We start from the raw sequence: 17,036 nt of genomic DNA on the forward strand, positions 1-17,036 counted from the left end.
TCAGAATTTTATATTCTGTATAACGAAGCCTGAATTTGGTACAGGAACTCAGCGACATCGGTGGAGATTTTGCTTGGATTTTCCCCCAATTCACTGTGGAAGTCGGCAGCGATTGGAAGTCTAATGGCACAATCCCCGATGAAAAAACTCTTGAGAATGAGCGTAAAAAGCAGGAAGAGGTTTTAAGAAGGTTGGTGAATGTTCGTGTTCTAGCTTAATTTGGAGCGTTGGTGTAGGGTGTAGAATCGGTAATTCTCGTTGCATGTAATGATTGTAATTTAATCACAGTTGAATTATTTTTGGTGAGATTTATTAATAATTAATTATTTCAACCAGTCGCTGTGATATATTTTCGATGGCTTACTAATTTGGAAGAAAAATGCATTCATGGCAGTATACATTTTTTCATATCTAAAATATATATTTGTTTTAATTCGGGCCCTTCCCGATATCTTCCTAATTGCTTCGAATTTAGCTTGAATCGTCTATTTCTTGATCTTTTCATTAACAATAGCAGCCTACAATTTTGATCGAAATTCTTTTGACTTTTTATCTATCTTGGGAATATATGAAATAATCACACCCTGCAGGTTCCGACATTTGGAATGCAATATGCTGGTGGCCACGAGAGTTCTTGAAGAAGGCATTGATGTGCCTAACTGTACCCTCGTTGTCAGGTTCGTAAACTCTTTCGAATATACTAAATATATACCTACTTTAAGGTCCTACAAAACCAATTGTTTTTATTTATGTAATGTCACTCCTGAAAGCATTTTACTCTCAGTCTGGCCGAAAATTTCCAGTTCCTCGTATCTCTTAATTGTTTTTTTCTAACCTAATTCTTTTTATTCATTATTTTACTGTGAAAAATAATATTCATCATGAGCAAGATCAGGTTAGGATAGTTATGTTTCTGGCTGATTAACGTTGTAATTTCTATCAAAAGAATTAGTATCCTGAAAAGTTTCTTGGAGATGCTCTTCACTGATATACAAGTTTTTATTAAAAAAATTAGAAATCCTCACCTAGTTATGCATCTCTTCCATCGTTGGCGACCAGTTGCAAATATTCCTACGGATGAATCGTAATTTCTTTAGAGTGTATGGTGCTAATTAAAGACGGATTGAGAAGTTCTAAGGTTCCCTCTTTGCTCTAGTTAGGCCTCTCCAAAAATGAACGCAGCAGTATTTCTGTAATTCACTGTTATCTTCATTTGACGATAATTTTCCTCCTCAAGGTGTCCTCCCTCTGCTCAGATTCGACCCAGCTCTGAGCTTGATGATAGCTTTCCTTATCAAGGTGTCCTCCCTCTGCTCAGATTCAACCCCGATCTGGGCTTGATGATAGTTTTCCTTATCAAGGTGTCCTTCCTCTGCTCAGATTCGACCCAGTTCTGAGCTTGATGATAGTTTTCCTTATCAAGGTGTCCTCCCTCTGCTCAGATTCAACCCCGCTCTGAGCTTGATGATAGCTTTCCTCATCAAGGTGTCCTCCCTCTGCTCAGATTCGACCCAGCTCTGAGCTTGATAATAGCTTTCCTTAAGGTGTCCTCCCTCTGCTCAGATTCGACCCAGCTCTGAGCTTCCAGTCGTACGTGCAGAGCTGTGGTCGCGCTCGATCCAGTCCCTGGTCTCATCTCTTCCATCTCGCCGACGCCGATGCTGCTGACAATCTAGTCTCTCATCTTGCCACGTACTGCACCTATAAGAAGGTACATTTTCGTAGTGTACAATTGAATACGACTTGTTTAGGGGCCCATAATGTTCAATATTCAGTACAATTATTGTGACTACAACTCGTAGCTTCTTGACATTCGAGGCTACTTTGGGTATCCTAAAAAGATTTCTATTATCACCCTGTGTTTTTTGCCATTTAACGAAATTAACTGCTCTGTATTAGTGTTTCTAAGTTTCCTATCTGTTAATAAGTACATTTTCTATTCCTAACGCAATCGGATCGTACCTATGGCAGGTCATCTTGGAGAACTGTTCGAAACAGCTCGGCGATGCAGTCACCTTGAGTCCCTACAACAAACCTGCATTTTCCTCCGATCCTTTGGAGAATGAAACACAAGTAGAAACGACTTCTTTTGAGGCAGTTAGCGCAGCGCCTCACCTTCTAAATCCAGAGAATGCACATGTTTCTCCATCATTAATAACCGCTACAAATGACCTCGTGCCCCCGCGGCATTATTCTCCTGACGTTCTGCATCCACTGCATTCCAACGAGTGCCGACCGTACTGTACCGCTACAGGCACTGTACTGCGCCTGTCCGCGGCCATGCAACTTCTCAATAAGTGCGTCCCCCAATAGTCGTGGCCAAAATTATTACTTGGAAAGTAAAAATCTTGAAAAGTAAATAAGTATATACGTGAAATGAGCAGACTTCCAATAATCATGGTCAAAATAAGTATACCGTATACCTGTTAATTTATTACGTTGTTCACAGGAAGTCAAAGTATCTTCACGTAACTAAATCGTACCCTGTAAATTAATTTTATTTATATTCAAGATTTTATTGCATGTTTGCTTTCTGGATTTGAAATATCCTTATCAGATATTTGGTCTATACATTTTCATCGCCACTTAAACTTGAAGAATGTATTGAATATTCCCCTAATATCTCGATAAGGAAAGATTTCTGTGAATTCGCCCTAACCATGGTTTTACGTTGTAGCGGGACTGTCAACACATGTAGGGGTGGTAACCTAATTATTGTGCGAGATATCTAAAAAAGCTCCTATGTATATATTCATTGAATATAAAAAAGGCCACATCACTTCTTATGTGTCAAATGTTGCATTCATCTCATTTCATTGAAAAGAAAATCGATAATTTTTTTCTTAGTTACTACTCTTGTATTTGATCTAAATATATTGGCAATACTTGAAATACTTGGAATTCATGTATGGAAATACTTAGATTACTAATTCAACATGAATAAGTGTCAAAATTGAATTATTTCAATGTTGTGTCTGTACATATAATGCGCAGGTATTGTGCCAAACTGCCCAGCGACACGTTCACTCGCCTCACGGTGCAGTGGCAGATCCACACCAAGCCAAGCGCCACTCAAGACAACCCACCTGCCCCACAAGAATCCACAGCCTTCAACGAAAGCTCGTCTGGCATTAATGCTGTTACCTCTGATCAAGATCAGAATCTGGTTACGGCTACTGATGGCATCTTGTATTGCTGCTCGTTAGCACTGCCCATCAATTCGCCACTGAAAGACATTATCGTGGTACGCCTTTTGTGAGATGTTGGTCTTGCCCGAAACTTGTTACAAGTCAGGAATTTATTTTATGAAATTGAACAATTTTACTTATTAATTGCAAAGGTTGTGAGAAATTAGTTGGATTCTCCCAATTTGTGTGAATTGATATACCTACTTTAGTTTTTTTCTGCTCCGCTCATAATGTACCACCTGTCTATTATTTTTTTTTCTAATTTGTACACGTAGGAAAGAATAAGTTGCCGATGAAACGTTTTTCCTCCATATTTTATGTGTCATAACTCCTTTCCAGGGCCCCTGGCAACCGTCTCCTGTGCTAGCTAAGCACTGTGCCGCCTTCACGGCCTGCGTTGCCTTGCATCAGCTCGGTGAACTCGACGACCAGCTCCTACCTGTTGGCAAAGAAAGCATTCAGCTGGACCAGCATCTATGTCCTCCACCACCGTCTGATCTTGATCCTGACACGTTCCCCCGTCCCGGCACGACTAAGCGCCGTCAGTATTACTACAAGAAAGTTGCAGCATGTCTCACTAAAGGTGCTACTCTGGGTGAGGTCGAGACCACGGCCATACAAAGCAAGGAGACAGTGAAGTTTGCGTCCGAAGTGGAAGCAAACATGTCTACGCTTAATCCTGAACAAACTGTGGTTGAGAAATCTGAAAATACAGATGCTACAGTGGTACCTCCGTCCTTGTCGTGTGAAAACTTGAAAATATGCACAGAGAGAGCTTCAAGTTGTACTGCGAATGAATCTAAAATTACAGAACATGAGAAACATTGTGGTAGCAACGATACGGATGAATTTAAACTTGCGAGCGAAATTACTGCAACTAACTGCAATGTTGATTCAACGGAAGGTGTTCCCTCGGACAACCCTCTTCCTAGGCCGTCTGTTGTATTGCGTCTGTACAGCATTAGTATGGTACTTCGTTGTGCAATTCCCGACCAACAGAACACTAGAGGCCGGCGCATATACCGACCCGAGCTGAGCCCTCGGGATTTCGGTATTTTAACTACCGAACACATCCCTCAAACGAGCGCCTTCCCAGTGTTCACGCGATCTGGTGAAGTCTTGGTGAATTTGAATCTCATTTCCACTTCTGTTGAATGCGATGCCTTGAAACTGACCGATGAACAACTGAAACAACTCAATATGTTCCATCAGTTCACATTCAGCCATGTTCTCCGACTTGAGAAATATCCCATCAAATTTGACCCCTTGAAGGCTAATGCAAGTTACTTTGTTGTACCACTAATCAGAGGTGAGGACTTTAACTTTTATTTATGTAACCCGAATTTGGAGGTTTTTAACACTATAGTGCAGTTTCGAAGTAAAAATGAAACAATGGGGATTTGCATGCGTATCCATGACTCGAACTGATGATTTGTGTAACAATTTTGTAAATGTGATGAATACCTTGTTGTAAGTTGAGCCATTTGTGGTTAGGTATTTAATTTGGACCAATACATTCTCCTATCTCTCGTTTCATTAGTACTACTAATGCAGCCACTTATTAATATTTCAGTTCCTGGTAAGACGAGCGTTGATTGGCAGTTTGTTGAAAGCATTGGCAAAGCTGGGGACTTGAAACCTTCAGCACCAAGTGACGAAGATCGCCGCAATTTCACCTTCAAGAAAGAGCTTTATGAAGATGCTGTTGTCATGCCATGGTATAGGAACCATGACCAGCCCCAGGTTAGACCTTGTTATCACCATATTTAATGTTTAGACACTGTCGATTGACAATGTAATGCATGAATGAAAGTTTTTCTTTTTCGGTTGAAAAAATGCTTGGAATTCTTACCAAGTTGATTAGATGAAATAGTTATCTCGATATGGTTAGTTGGCCTTTTTATGTAACATCCTCATACTTGTTCTGAAAACTGTGTGGTAAGTTGATTGTTTCACCTTATTTTGCTTAATTTTTCCATCTCTCAAGTATTTCTACGTTGCTGAAATTTGCGAGCATCTCAACCCTCAAAGTGACTTTCCGGATGCCGGTTTTGAGACGTTCGAAAAATATTACTGGACGAAGTACGGATTACAAGTTAGCAACCTGCGACAGCCTCTGCTCGATGTGGACCACACCTCCGCTCGCCTCAACCTCCTCACGCCTCGACATGTCAACAGGTTACTTTACCGATCTGCCTGAAAACTGTTCTTTGTTGCTGACAATGATGTCAAATATTAATTTATATAAATTAAATAATATCCATGTATAAAAAATCAAATAATATGATATAAATAATAATAAATCACATTTGTATCCATGTTATGTGTTGGTCCGAATTGAACATAATTATTTACCTCATTTGTTTCGGTGGAAGTAATTTAAAAAAGTAGATGACATTTATCTGTTGTTCATTACAGCAACATCGCTTAAAGCATGATATGTATAATAAATATTCTATATATTCATTAACTTTGATTCCTTGTTGATACATTTTTTCGATGAAACGATTCAAACTGCAGGAAGGGTGTAGCTCTGCCGACGACTTCAGAGGAAACTAAGCGCGCTAAGCGAGAGAGCCTCCAGCAGAAGCAGATCCTCGTTCCAGAGCTGTGCAGCATCCACCCGTTCCCTGCCTCTCTGTGGCGCAAGGCTGTGTGCCTACCGACCGTTCTGTACAGGTCTGAATGTTGTTTACATTGACATCTAGCATGATTATATTGCCGTTCCCAGCCTCTCTGTGGCGCAAGGCTGTGTGTCTACCAACCGTTCTGTACAGGTCTGAATGTTGTTTACATTGACATCTAGCATGATTATAGTGCCGTTCCCTGCCTCTCTGTGGCGCAAGGCTGTGTGTCTACCAACCGTTCTGTACAGGTCTGCATGTTGTTTACATTGACATCAAACATGATTATAGTGCCGTTCCCAGCCTCTCTGTGGCGCAAGGCTGTGTGTCTACCGACCGTTCTGTACAGGTCTGCATGTTGTTTACACTGACATCAAACATTATAGTGCCGTTCCCCGCCTCTCTGTTGCGCAAGGCTGTGTGCTTACCGACTGTTCTGTACAGGTCTGCATGTTGTTTACATTGACATCAAACATGATTATAGTGTTATTTCTGTTAGGAATGACGTGGTTTTGATGTGCGCATATCTTACTGTTCAACGTTTTGTTGTGGGAATAAAATTTCCCTGACGGCTGTTGCTCTCCGAGCATGTCAAGAATAAATCGATTTCCGTGACCATACCAATCTCAAAACTTTTTGTATCTTCAATTCATTGATCATTTTTTCTGCTGTTCTATTACATTTCTATCATCACATTTGCGCTAGGTATTTATTTGGACTTCCTTACTTATTTTTCGCACGCAAATTTCTTGCTGCAGGATCAACGCGCTTTTGTTGGCCGATGAACTTCGCGTGATTGTTGCACAGGAGATCGGTCTTGGCCGCCCCACGCTCCCCCCTGGTGAGTCTCCGTCTCTATTCTTCGTAAATTCAAGACGGAAATGTGCAGAATTATAGCGTATGGATTCACATATTGTTCAGAATCTCATTGCGATCTTGATTCATTTGTTCAAAGTCCTCAGGAAAACTATTTATTAGTTATTTGAATCTTAATTTGATTCGTATCTATCCAAAACTAATAAATTATATTTCCGTTCCATGATTTCATTTTCAAAAATTGTTCCACTCTCAGATCATGTTTGGCCAGCGCTTGACTTTGGATGGACTCTCGCCGACGTCTTTAAGAAGACTTCAGAAGGTGATGAGTGCGGCCAGAAACCGCCTATTGGCGTTGCTGAGCTACACGATCTTGCTCAAGAAAAAGTTCGTCCTCGTGGGTCAACCAAATCCGAAGACGACGAGCTTTCCTTGATAGATGAGGAATATGAAAAGAAAAAAGGTCGTCGCAGAAGGCATGGCGAACTAGAGATCGGAACTTGGTCAAATGAAATGGCCTTAGCAGAGCAAGAAATGGCTGCCGACGCTGAGGATGAAGACCTAGACGAGCTGGAAGTATTCGACCCCAATGAAGATCTACCAGATAACCTTACCATTTTGGACTGTGGAGTAGCTGAAGATGACATTGAAGGCGAGCTGGGGGCTGATTGGGGCACAGGACTCAAAGAAAGGAAAGCTAAGGCTCGCACTGGCGTCTCAAGTACACGGAAAAAAACTGCTGCCAAAGCGACTAGTCGCCCTCGAGATAGTGACGCCTACGTTGATAACGATGGAAATGGCAGCACCGGGATCTTCCGGGTAGGATCGCCGTCTAACTTCGAGTATGACGACAACTTTGATTTCAATGACAATTGTTACAAAGGTGACAAATTCTCGGGGGGTGAAGGTGCTGACTCGTACAGCAATTACGACGAAGATGATGACGATTTTGATGACTACTGGGACGACTACGAGGCTTCTTCTGATGAAGAGTCGGTCACCGAGGAGATCAAAAGTGCTGCTGCGGCCAATGACTGGAGCACTAAGCCTAAGAAACGACATGAGGACGAGGAGCAACATAACGATCAAGATGAGCTGGACTTGTTCATGGGGGAAATCAACCCGCAAGAAATTGCCGAGGCAGAAACTGAATTCTGCAAGGTCATCGAAGACAAAAAATTAGAAATGTTACACAGTGACAGTTTCGTTGGAGAGAATGACGAGTTGTTATTCGAAAAGGCAAAAAGGAAAAATTTGGCTGAAAGTAATATTCCTCCTGCTGCATTGGGCTCACTCGTTGAAAATTTCGATGTATCTTGTGCAGAATATAATGAGGAAATAGACATTGATGAGGCTGATGAAAGCTTTGTGATTGGTAGCGATGTAAATCTTCTTCCTCCGTGCACCAAATCTATAAATACTAAAGCATCGGACACCAATTTTGGCTTGGACTATTCTAGTCTCAACCAATCTGCTACGTTAGAAAACATGATGGTGTCGCACGTGAAGAAAGAATCCACCCTTTACCCAGTAGGTGAAGACAAGCAGCTGTTCAGTTTTGATTTTCAGCCTGATTTGAGCGGACTCTACGGACCGTCGCCTAGTGTAATCTTGCAGGCTCTCACGATGTCCAACGCCAACGATGGCGTAAACCTTGAACGTCTTGAGACCATTGGTGACTCTTACCTGAAATACGCCATTACCACGTACCTGTACTGCATGTTCCCACAACAACATGAAGGCAAGCTCAGCTACTTACGCTCCAAGCAAGTGAGTAATTTAAATCTCTACAGGCTCGGCAAGTACAAGGGACTAGGTGATTGTATGGTTGCAACAAAGTTCGAGCCTCATGACAACTGGCTTCCCCCGAGCTATTATGTTCCCAGGGAGCTTGAAGAAGCCTTGATAGCTTCAGGCATTCCATCAGGCCACTGGAATATGGCAGAGTTGCCCAACCTTCACGAACTGTCCAGTGAACAGATCAGGTTGATGGTGCTTGATAGAACTAGGCTCCTCAAAAACGCTGATGCCTCTGATGAAGCCGTTTCCCATTTTTGGCCTCCTGGATCTGACAAGGTGGACATGAGACGACCCGAAGAGTTGCCCATTTTCATCCCCTATAATCTGCTTACGCAGCACAGCATCCCAGATAAAAGTATTGCTGACTCGGTCGAGGCGCTAATCGGAGCTTATCTCACCACTTGCGGTCCCAAAGGTGCCCTTTTGTTCATGTCGTGGCTTGGCATCAAAGTGTTACCTACGAAGTCAAGTTTTGATGAAGCGTCTGGAAGAGAAAAATTCACCTTTTCCCAGGTTGGGTTGCCCGCTTCTCCCTTGCACGTGCCGCAGTTAATTACACCTGCTAATTTGTCCTACACTTGTTGGACAACGAACGAGGCACGCAAGGACGTTCAGTCATGTCAACTCGATAGCCAAACTCAGATCTGCAGCCTTAACGCAGAGTGCTCAACTGACGCTGTGAACACCAGCGCCAACTTTTCTGCTGATGAGATGGCAAAACCTCCGCTGTTTGGATGTAGTTCCCAGGATCGTTATCCTGTACAGCTCTTTGATCACTACCGTGACTTGGACTTACTATTGACGGACTACGATGAGTTTGAGCGAACCATCAACTACACGTTCATAGACCGAGCCTACCTCCTGCAAGCCTTCACTCACGCCTCCTTCTGCCGTAACCGTCTCACCGACTGCTACCAACGTCTCGAGTTCCTTGGAGACGCCGTCCTAGGTAACATTGCGAGCTTTATTTGTTTTTTCGTTCTGTAGTAGACAGGATGCATCTGCTTCGTGAAATGAATGATGGAGGTATTGTTTCGTAAACATCTTATGATTGGAGAATATTGTGAAGGTATTATTGTTAATTAGGTGAAAATATTATCTTCCTACTTATTTACCAAGGCACGTTAAGAATATCAACGATGCTATAATCTTGATGTTAGTATCAATTGATTGCTTTGACAAGAATTTAAAAGTAAAGACTAGTCCATATTTACAGTGAAAACGTTTCAGAGACCAGCTCCATCGTCAGTTCAATAAAAGTACAATCAGTAGTGAAAATCAAAAAAATGATTTACTTGACCTTTAAGCCGCCTCGCCTCTTGCAGACTACCTCATTACAAGACATCTGTACGAAGACTGCCGCCACCACTCGCCTGGAGCGCTCACAGACCTGCGTTCAGCGCTGGTCAACAACACTATCTTCGCCACGCTTGCAGTCAAGCATAGCTTCCATAAATATTTCCGACACTTCTCCCCTGGCTTGGACTCTGTTATCCGAGATTTTGTTAAAGATCAGGAAGCCAACGAGCATAAAATAAACGAGGAAGTACGTGCAAATTTTGCTCTGTCTGTAAACCTGAGTGCTTTAATTTATTCTTCATGTTAACTTTCCTATCAAATGTTAGCTTATTTAGTAATGATCATCTAGTCTAAAAGTTCAGAAGTTTTCTTTAGCTTTTTATTTGTATTTGCCACAACCTATTGGACATGGTAATTTTGGTTATTGAAAACATGTTCCTCTTTTAATAAGTCTATATCACATAATGCCCTAGAAACCACATGAACTCATCTTAGTCTATAAGCTGTAGTAACTCAATGGTATTCTTCTTTATAATGTGCAAATAATATAATTCATAATCTCCTGATGATCATATTGCTTTCATAATTAAAATTCAAAATCTCGTATTGATTATAGCGGTCTCATAATCATATTTCATAATATCTTATTGACCATATCGCTCTCATAATTATAATTCATAATATTGTATTTAATATATCACTCCCATAATTGTAATTCATAATCTGCTTCCTAGTACTACCTGCTGGAAGGCGAAACAGAAGCAGACATTGTTGAGGACATCGAGGTGCCCAAAGCTCTCGGTGACGTGTTTGAGAGCGTTGCGGGCGCCATATTCCTGGACTCGGGGTGTTCTTTGGACGCCGTGTGGGGATCCTACTACCCCATCATGAAAGCCGCCATCGACCAATTCACCGCAGTCGTGCCCAAGAGTCCCATCAGAGAGCTGCTCGAGATGGAGCCTGAGACTGCCAAGTTCGGACGCCCGGAACGCCTTGTGGACGGGAAGGTTAGATGTCGTTTTATGTGCTTTTGTTTTAGGTTTAACTTAGAGCTCCATGATGTTTGAAATTATAATTTAAATAGTGGATTATCTAGGAATATGTGGCGAGAGTTCAGCATTAGGATAAAACATTGAGTCATATCTCTCCGGTACTGCTGAGATGACTATGCTTTTACGTCGATCTGACTTAATTGTTTTAATTCAATAGATGTGTAAACTAACTGGATATAATGTTTCTTGTCTCAGGTACGCGTGAGCGTCGAAATTTTTGGCAAAGGAAGCTTCTGTGGCGTTGGTCGTAATTACCGCATAGCAAAAAGCACTGCAGCTAAAAGAGCTCTGCGACACCTGCGTCACAACCAACTTCCTGCTTGCGTGACGTCGCCCTGAACCCGTTACATCAGGCATCGTTTGACAGAAAAAGATGAATAATACAAAATCTCGCTGTGTGTCTGGAAATCTTGAGTCTTAAGTTATTGGTCTTATCTGTCTTTTTACGATAATTTTGACCCTAAGTTTGATTACGTCCGTCGCTCTATTTTCTGATATTTTTATTGTCGGTGTCAAGGAAATGAGTCTGTCATGTACTGAGTTTCATTGAGAGTTTTGGTAGAATTATTTCATACATTGAAATTTGCATGGTATATATATTTTGTATTTCGAAGACCTTAGATTTAATCTTAAGAAAATTGTTTTGTGGTTATATGGGCTGTGAAATGACTTCTTATTTTTTATCTTTAAACATCTGAAATCAAATGTATTGGTACCAATCTTTATTGCTGTTGTTTTTATTTTTATTGCATGTCTGCTCTAGAGTTTGGTAAACTTGTTTATCCAATCGGTAAATCTCCTAAGATCTCAATGCTTTATTTAAACTTCAATCAGATAAATGTTCATCTGGGGAAGATGTAGTCTCATGTTTTTGTGACCCGTAACCATTTACTCATGTAACATGTTTTGTTGATCTTAGTTTGTTTGCGTGTTCTAAAATTATTCTCTGAATGAACAAAGAATATTCAGTTGCTTCGTTAGCATAGTGTTTTAATTAGGTACGTTTTCTCCTTAGTGTCGTATCTACTGTATTTCCGTTGTCATTAACTAACCGTCCTGTTGGTTTTTCACTCGAAAATTTTATGTTTGACCATTTATCCTGAAACATTGACCCTGGTAATCAGGCATTTAGATAAGATTAACACAGAGTACGCTAACAGAAGATCATGTTAGGCTGGAATGTTGTAAAATACTTGTGAACCTACCTCTACGCGATTAAAATGGAAAGATCGTCTATACACTACTATGTATAAGCGTGAAAGAAGTCCCCAAACCCATGGGGAGGGGTTGTTAAGCGTGCTACTGAATTTCGAGGTTCAAATTGCTGGACAAACCAACACATAACCTATTCCAAACTTATAAACGTTCGATTTCTAGAACAAATTGTGTCCTAGACCTTCATCGAACTCAGACTTGTATCTGCAACTCGAGCTTCCTTGTTAAACTCCACCTCATCGGTCACTTTCGTGCGCTGTGACGAGCGTTTTTTATTCTGCCATTCCTGCATTTGAAGTGGTCTCTCTTGAAATTCATAAATGTCAGGCTCTTCTTACTACCGAAATTCGAGAATTCGGTTGTAAGAATTTTTTTTACTACTTACTACTTCTTACTCTCTTTTCGATAACCTAGAAGCTCATTACTCATGGTTTCATGAGCAAAATGTTGACGATTACTGTTCTTATCTTCTCACACAACCAGTATTTATGTTGTTCCTGGAACATTTCCACTCCCAACTTTATCTGTAAAATGCTTCCTCTTCTCCTAATTTGAACTTGCACAGTTCTATATTCTTCATTGATTGCTTTAAAATTGGTTATGCGCTCTACTGGATTTTATGTCTAGGATTGTAGTATATTGGCAAGACTTTATTTGATAGTAACGAATCTTACGTGTAGCTGTGGGCAGTGTGTTCTGTCAGTTGGCGTCCCGCATTGTGATCCATGGTATGCGAACGGAAGGACCTCATCCATCCTGTGTTTGATTGTCGATTGATAAGATTGTCGAGGCTTGCTTTAGACCATCAATCCTTTTACTGAGCAGAATGCAATCGGTAGATTTACTGTTATTGTACTATGTGTGTGCTGCGTTAGCTCTTCATTACTTTAAGTTTCCGGCATTGTTCGTTTCTTGTTCTAGCGTTTAATTTTTTTATTTAGTACATTTTTCTTTAGGAGAATAATTCATTTGCTTATGTAAATAGTGAAAGGGTGGTTGGTCTTTGGAGTGTTGATTTTCCGTTTATTTTAAGCTAATTTTATTTTCATTCTGTTTCATCAGTGCAAATGGCTGTATTTTCTCAGACATTTATGTCTGAAATAACTGCTGACGGAATTATTTTCCCTACCTTGTCGAAAAATCAATATTCTACACATTCGGCATATTCCATGTGCGATGACATTTGCTGTGGCCTCATATTAAGCCGCTCATTTCTATTATTCCATAGTAGATGCTTTTACCTTCTGAAGGGTTCCAGTTTTGTGGGCTGCCTATCAGCAGCACCGTGAATTGACCTTTTATTTCAACGACTTTCTGTACAGATGATGAAACTCCTTTCGCATCTACATTTCCATGTCAAGCAATTTTGTCCGCATATTCTTTGGCTGTGTTATTTATTTATAATTTATTGCTAAGTAAGATTCAGTGGTGCAAAATGAGATCTTTTCATTGTAAAGTATTATTTTCCAGATATTTTTTATCACTTGATTATTTGTGGAAGATAATTTAGTCTGAAAAGTTTGTCTCTTGATTTAGCACTTGCTCAGAGACGACAAAAGCATGCAAAAAGTTCAAGAAAGTACAAATTGAGTTCTAGCCCTTATCTGTGATTCGCTTCAATACCTGAAATCGGGCTTCTGTGTTATCTTCATACTTGTCCGAGATTCTTGCTGCTTCCATTGCATATTTTTCGACAAATATTATTCTGACAATTCTTGTGGATATGTTAGAACTTCATAGTTCTAAGTCCTATTCCTAGAATGCCGATAGCTGTCGACTACCTTGACATAATAATTCGAAGTGATACATATAAGCGTGCCTCGTGTGAGGAAAATTTAATTATATGAATTTTTTATTTGATTTGAGTGCACTTTGATTTTTATGTTATGTATAAAGTGAATAGTTGAAAATGGTTACAGCTAATTAAAACTTCAATTACTTGAGTAATGTGAAGATGAACAATTTAGATTTGTGAGCAAGATACCTCTTAATCTTAGCAAAATCGTGCGGTACTCCTTCTGTTTGAAGCCTTTTTCACGATTTTGTGTTGTGAACACCAATCTGCTTTGATGCAAGATTACTGTTTGCCGCGTTGCTTTTCTTCTCATCTTCCTTCCCTGGGTGCTTTAAACCGCGTATTCTGTAGCCGAGAAATTTGTTTAGTTTTCAATACCTTATCAATAATGCGTTAATTTAGTATCGATTATGGCTAGCTTAAGATATGTTTACTGCAGTAAGTTACGATTTATAATGTAATACTTTTAAATAATTCGTCTTTAACAAGCTTGCTGCATGCCAGCGAGGCGCGGTTACCATTAAACCAGCCATTGCTCTGGGGTCGTTGTCAAACTATGTTCAGAAGTGTTATGTGATTTGTTTAGTTGAATTAATACGTGAATACGTTTCAAGTGAATTTTTACCTGATTTTGTGGTATTTATATTTAAGGTGGATTAAAAGATTCAAGAGTGATAGCTTGCCACGAATTAAAGGTGACTGAGTTTGATATCAATGGCACCGTGCGATTATGTTTTAAAATGACGTGTTTTAAATATCATTGTTTAGTATTAGGTTTTGTTTTACAGGACTCCGACTCCTGATGCTCTACCTCACGAACATTCAATGATGCTAAATAAATTAATTGTTATCAATTGTGTCATAGGTACAATTGTACCTAAGCTCACATAATTATTGTAAAATGATGCAGTATGGCAAGGATTAATTGATGAAATTTGTGTAAAAATGTCATTCTTTTTTCAATACTTAGCGCAAATTTTCCTTCTATTGGGTTGATCTTTGCTGCGTAATTCATTCAGTGTGATGTTCAAGCTTTTTTTTTTGAAGGCTTTTAAGAGCGCTTTTTCTAGCGAACGGCTTTACAATTAACCTCCTAGCGTACTATTTACATGATTTTTCTCTTCAAAAATTGTCTGACTTTGCCCTCTTTATTCTAGAAACTTATTTTTTGTTTAACTCATTCATCCCAACAATAGAAATAATTCAAAGTTTCTTGAAGGTTTGAAGAAAACTCGTTTTTAGGTTTAAGTTTTATTATTGCTTTGGCTGCTTGTGCTGTTCAAGATTTTGTCTCGCCATAGAAAAATAAGCTCACCTGTCGATGCAAGTTTTCTAACTTCGCTTTGCTCACTAAAATAACGTGCCATCTGTGTCCACGATCAGTAATTATACGTTTTCTCAGTTTATCGATAATTTTATTTGCCTTTATTGCATCTATAGTGGGACTTTGATTGTCAAATTTCGATAATTTACAATATAGATTGAATTCTTATGATTGAAATAAGAATTCAAAGTCGCCTCTATTTTTGTTGTATCCTTCCAACTTGTTGACGATTACTAACATTCGCTAAATCGAACGATGGTGACGGCTGTGGGGTTAATGTAGCAATTTTATACTCAGCGACAGGCCACATCAGGCCAATACTTCAGCGCCGACTTCACTATGCCATGCTATTACTTCTGCGTGATGAACTGCTCAATGAACTCTTGTTGTTCTGCTTCTGTTTGCTGCAGAGAGTCGTGTTGTATGCGTAGCCTCTCTAATTCAAGCTTTTTCTCACCAATAAGAGCCTGGAAGAAGAAAAAAAAATGGTTTTCGAGAAAATAGTCAAGATTTATAAGAATAACAAATCATGTTCAATCAGGCAATTAACATTTATGCTGTCTCATATATATATTGGAATATGAACAGATAACAGCCAGGTTTTCAACAAAGATTTGAGTTACACACGTACTTGTAACTGCAGTTGTTGTGCTTCTCTCTGTTTGCTGATACTTTTCAGCATATTCCTCGCACCCAAAGCCGATAGCTTCTCTTTTTCAACAGCATCTCTAAGTCGATCCGCTACTCCCATAAAATGATCCGCGAGCTCATGAAAGTCGTTTATTTCTGTCAAAAAAAATGAAAAATTTGTTCCTTGTGTTAACTCTAGCTGAAGAATGATGAATCTGAATTAAAAGATTGTCGCTAGAGAACGGCGTGCGTTTGCATGCGCACTGACTCAGTTTGCATAACTTTTACTCACTGTCAACGAAGCCCCTGCATTCATCTCTCAGTTCTGTTGTTTGCTGAGCAACTTCTGGCTCAAGAACTCTAATTTTATTGAGTTCATCGAAATAAAGTCCTGAGCGAGCTAGAGTTTTGTCAGCCGCCATTCTCTGAAGATGAGCAGATCCACCTGCTTTGCTTCGGAATGTTTATTGTTCTTCGAAAATCGTTGCTATGCAACGGAACAGACAAGATTCGTTTAATATTTAAATGTTATACTAGTACTACCAATGTTATACAATACTACTAATGAAATCACCGATTTATCAAGATTAGAATTTCGTGTTTTTTTTTATTATTTTACAGACCTGTCGCGTCTGACGTCCGACAAAATCATCGATTTTAGGGTAACAAATGGCCAATCCTGGAGATTTATTTTTATTGCTTAAATATTCAAAGAATTCGAGTAAGAGATCAATTGCGAATTCAACTCTCAAAAAAAGTAAATACTTTCTGTTTTGTTTAATTCAACTACTTGTTACTTCTATTCTTTTCATTTTTTACACAAAATATGGAGTTCGGGTATTATTTCAAATCTAAATTTGCTTCTGGAATGAAAAAAATCAGCCCAAATTTGAAAATCAAATTTCATTAAAACGATTGATTCAAAATTGTGATTTTTTCTTCAAAATGCTTAGAGTGCCATCTACTACCATCTTCCCCCCACCCACTGTCTGTTTTAGTCTGACGTCATGACATAAACAAAGCTGCTTCCGAGAGTGACCCTGACTGGTTGGTGGCTGTTCCGTTGACGGGACTTTAGACGCAGTTTCATAGTCATCTTACGAAAGTCCGCCGGTTCGAGCTTCGGTCGACTACGGACGTGTGTATGTGATAGAGTGAGTACATTTTTGAATCGGTGAATAAATAGAAAAAAGTCTTAATTTTGAGACGGGCACCTATTTGGAGTACCTTGTTTGTACAAAAAACCAGTTATTCACCACCTCACCCCCCTTCTTCTTTTTCTTCATTCATTTT

General features: G+C 39.7%; 2 protein-coding genes across 2 annotated transcripts in view; one reads left to right on the forward strand and one right to left on the reverse strand.

Moving 5' to 3' along the window:
- Positions 1-15,195, forward strand: part of LOC108682204 (endoribonuclease Dcr-1) — a 28,264-nt gene extending 13,069 nt beyond the window's left edge. The window contains exons 10-23 of the mRNA XM_018171333.2: positions 45-190; positions 591-677; positions 1,564-1,711; positions 1,972-2,297; positions 2,995-3,244; positions 3,528-4,497; positions 4,762-4,931; positions 5,176-5,366; positions 5,709-5,867; positions 6,571-6,653; positions 6,885-9,377; positions 9,754-9,974; positions 10,462-10,734; positions 10,975-15,195. Of these exons, the coding sequence (XP_018026822.1) occupies positions 45-190; positions 591-677; positions 1,564-1,711; positions 1,972-2,297; positions 2,995-3,244; positions 3,528-4,497; positions 4,762-4,931; positions 5,176-5,366; positions 5,709-5,867; positions 6,571-6,653; positions 6,885-9,377; positions 9,754-9,974; positions 10,462-10,734; positions 10,975-11,118 (5,661 nt within the window). The 3' untranslated portion in view covers positions 11,119-15,195. The remainder of the gene's footprint in view (positions 1-44; positions 191-590; positions 678-1,563; positions 1,712-1,971; positions 2,298-2,994; positions 3,245-3,527; positions 4,498-4,761; positions 4,932-5,175; positions 5,367-5,708; positions 5,868-6,570; positions 6,654-6,884; positions 9,378-9,753; positions 9,975-10,461; positions 10,735-10,974) is intronic.
- Positions 15,025-16,326, reverse strand: LOC108682205 (intraflagellar transport protein 20 homolog). Its single transcript, XM_018171334.2, has 3 exons — positions 16,036-16,326; positions 15,745-15,899; positions 15,025-15,580 (listed from the first exon to the last, which is right to left on the reverse strand). The coding sequence occupies exons 1-3, from the start codon at positions 16,163-16,165 to the stop codon at positions 15,464-15,466; spliced, it is 402 nt and encodes a 133-aa protein (XP_018026823.1). The 5' UTR covers positions 16,166-16,326; the 3' UTR covers positions 15,025-15,463.
- Between the last annotated feature and the right edge of the window lie 710 nt (positions 16,327-17,036).

The sequence above is a fragment of the Hyalella azteca genome, unplaced genomic scaffold (genome assembly GCF_000764305.2).
Source record: "Hyalella azteca isolate HAZT.00-mixed unplaced genomic scaffold, Hazt_2.0.2 contig7326, whole genome shotgun sequence".
Classification (NCBI taxonomy): domain Eukaryota; kingdom Metazoa; phylum Arthropoda; class Malacostraca; order Amphipoda; family Hyalellidae; genus Hyalella; species Hyalella azteca.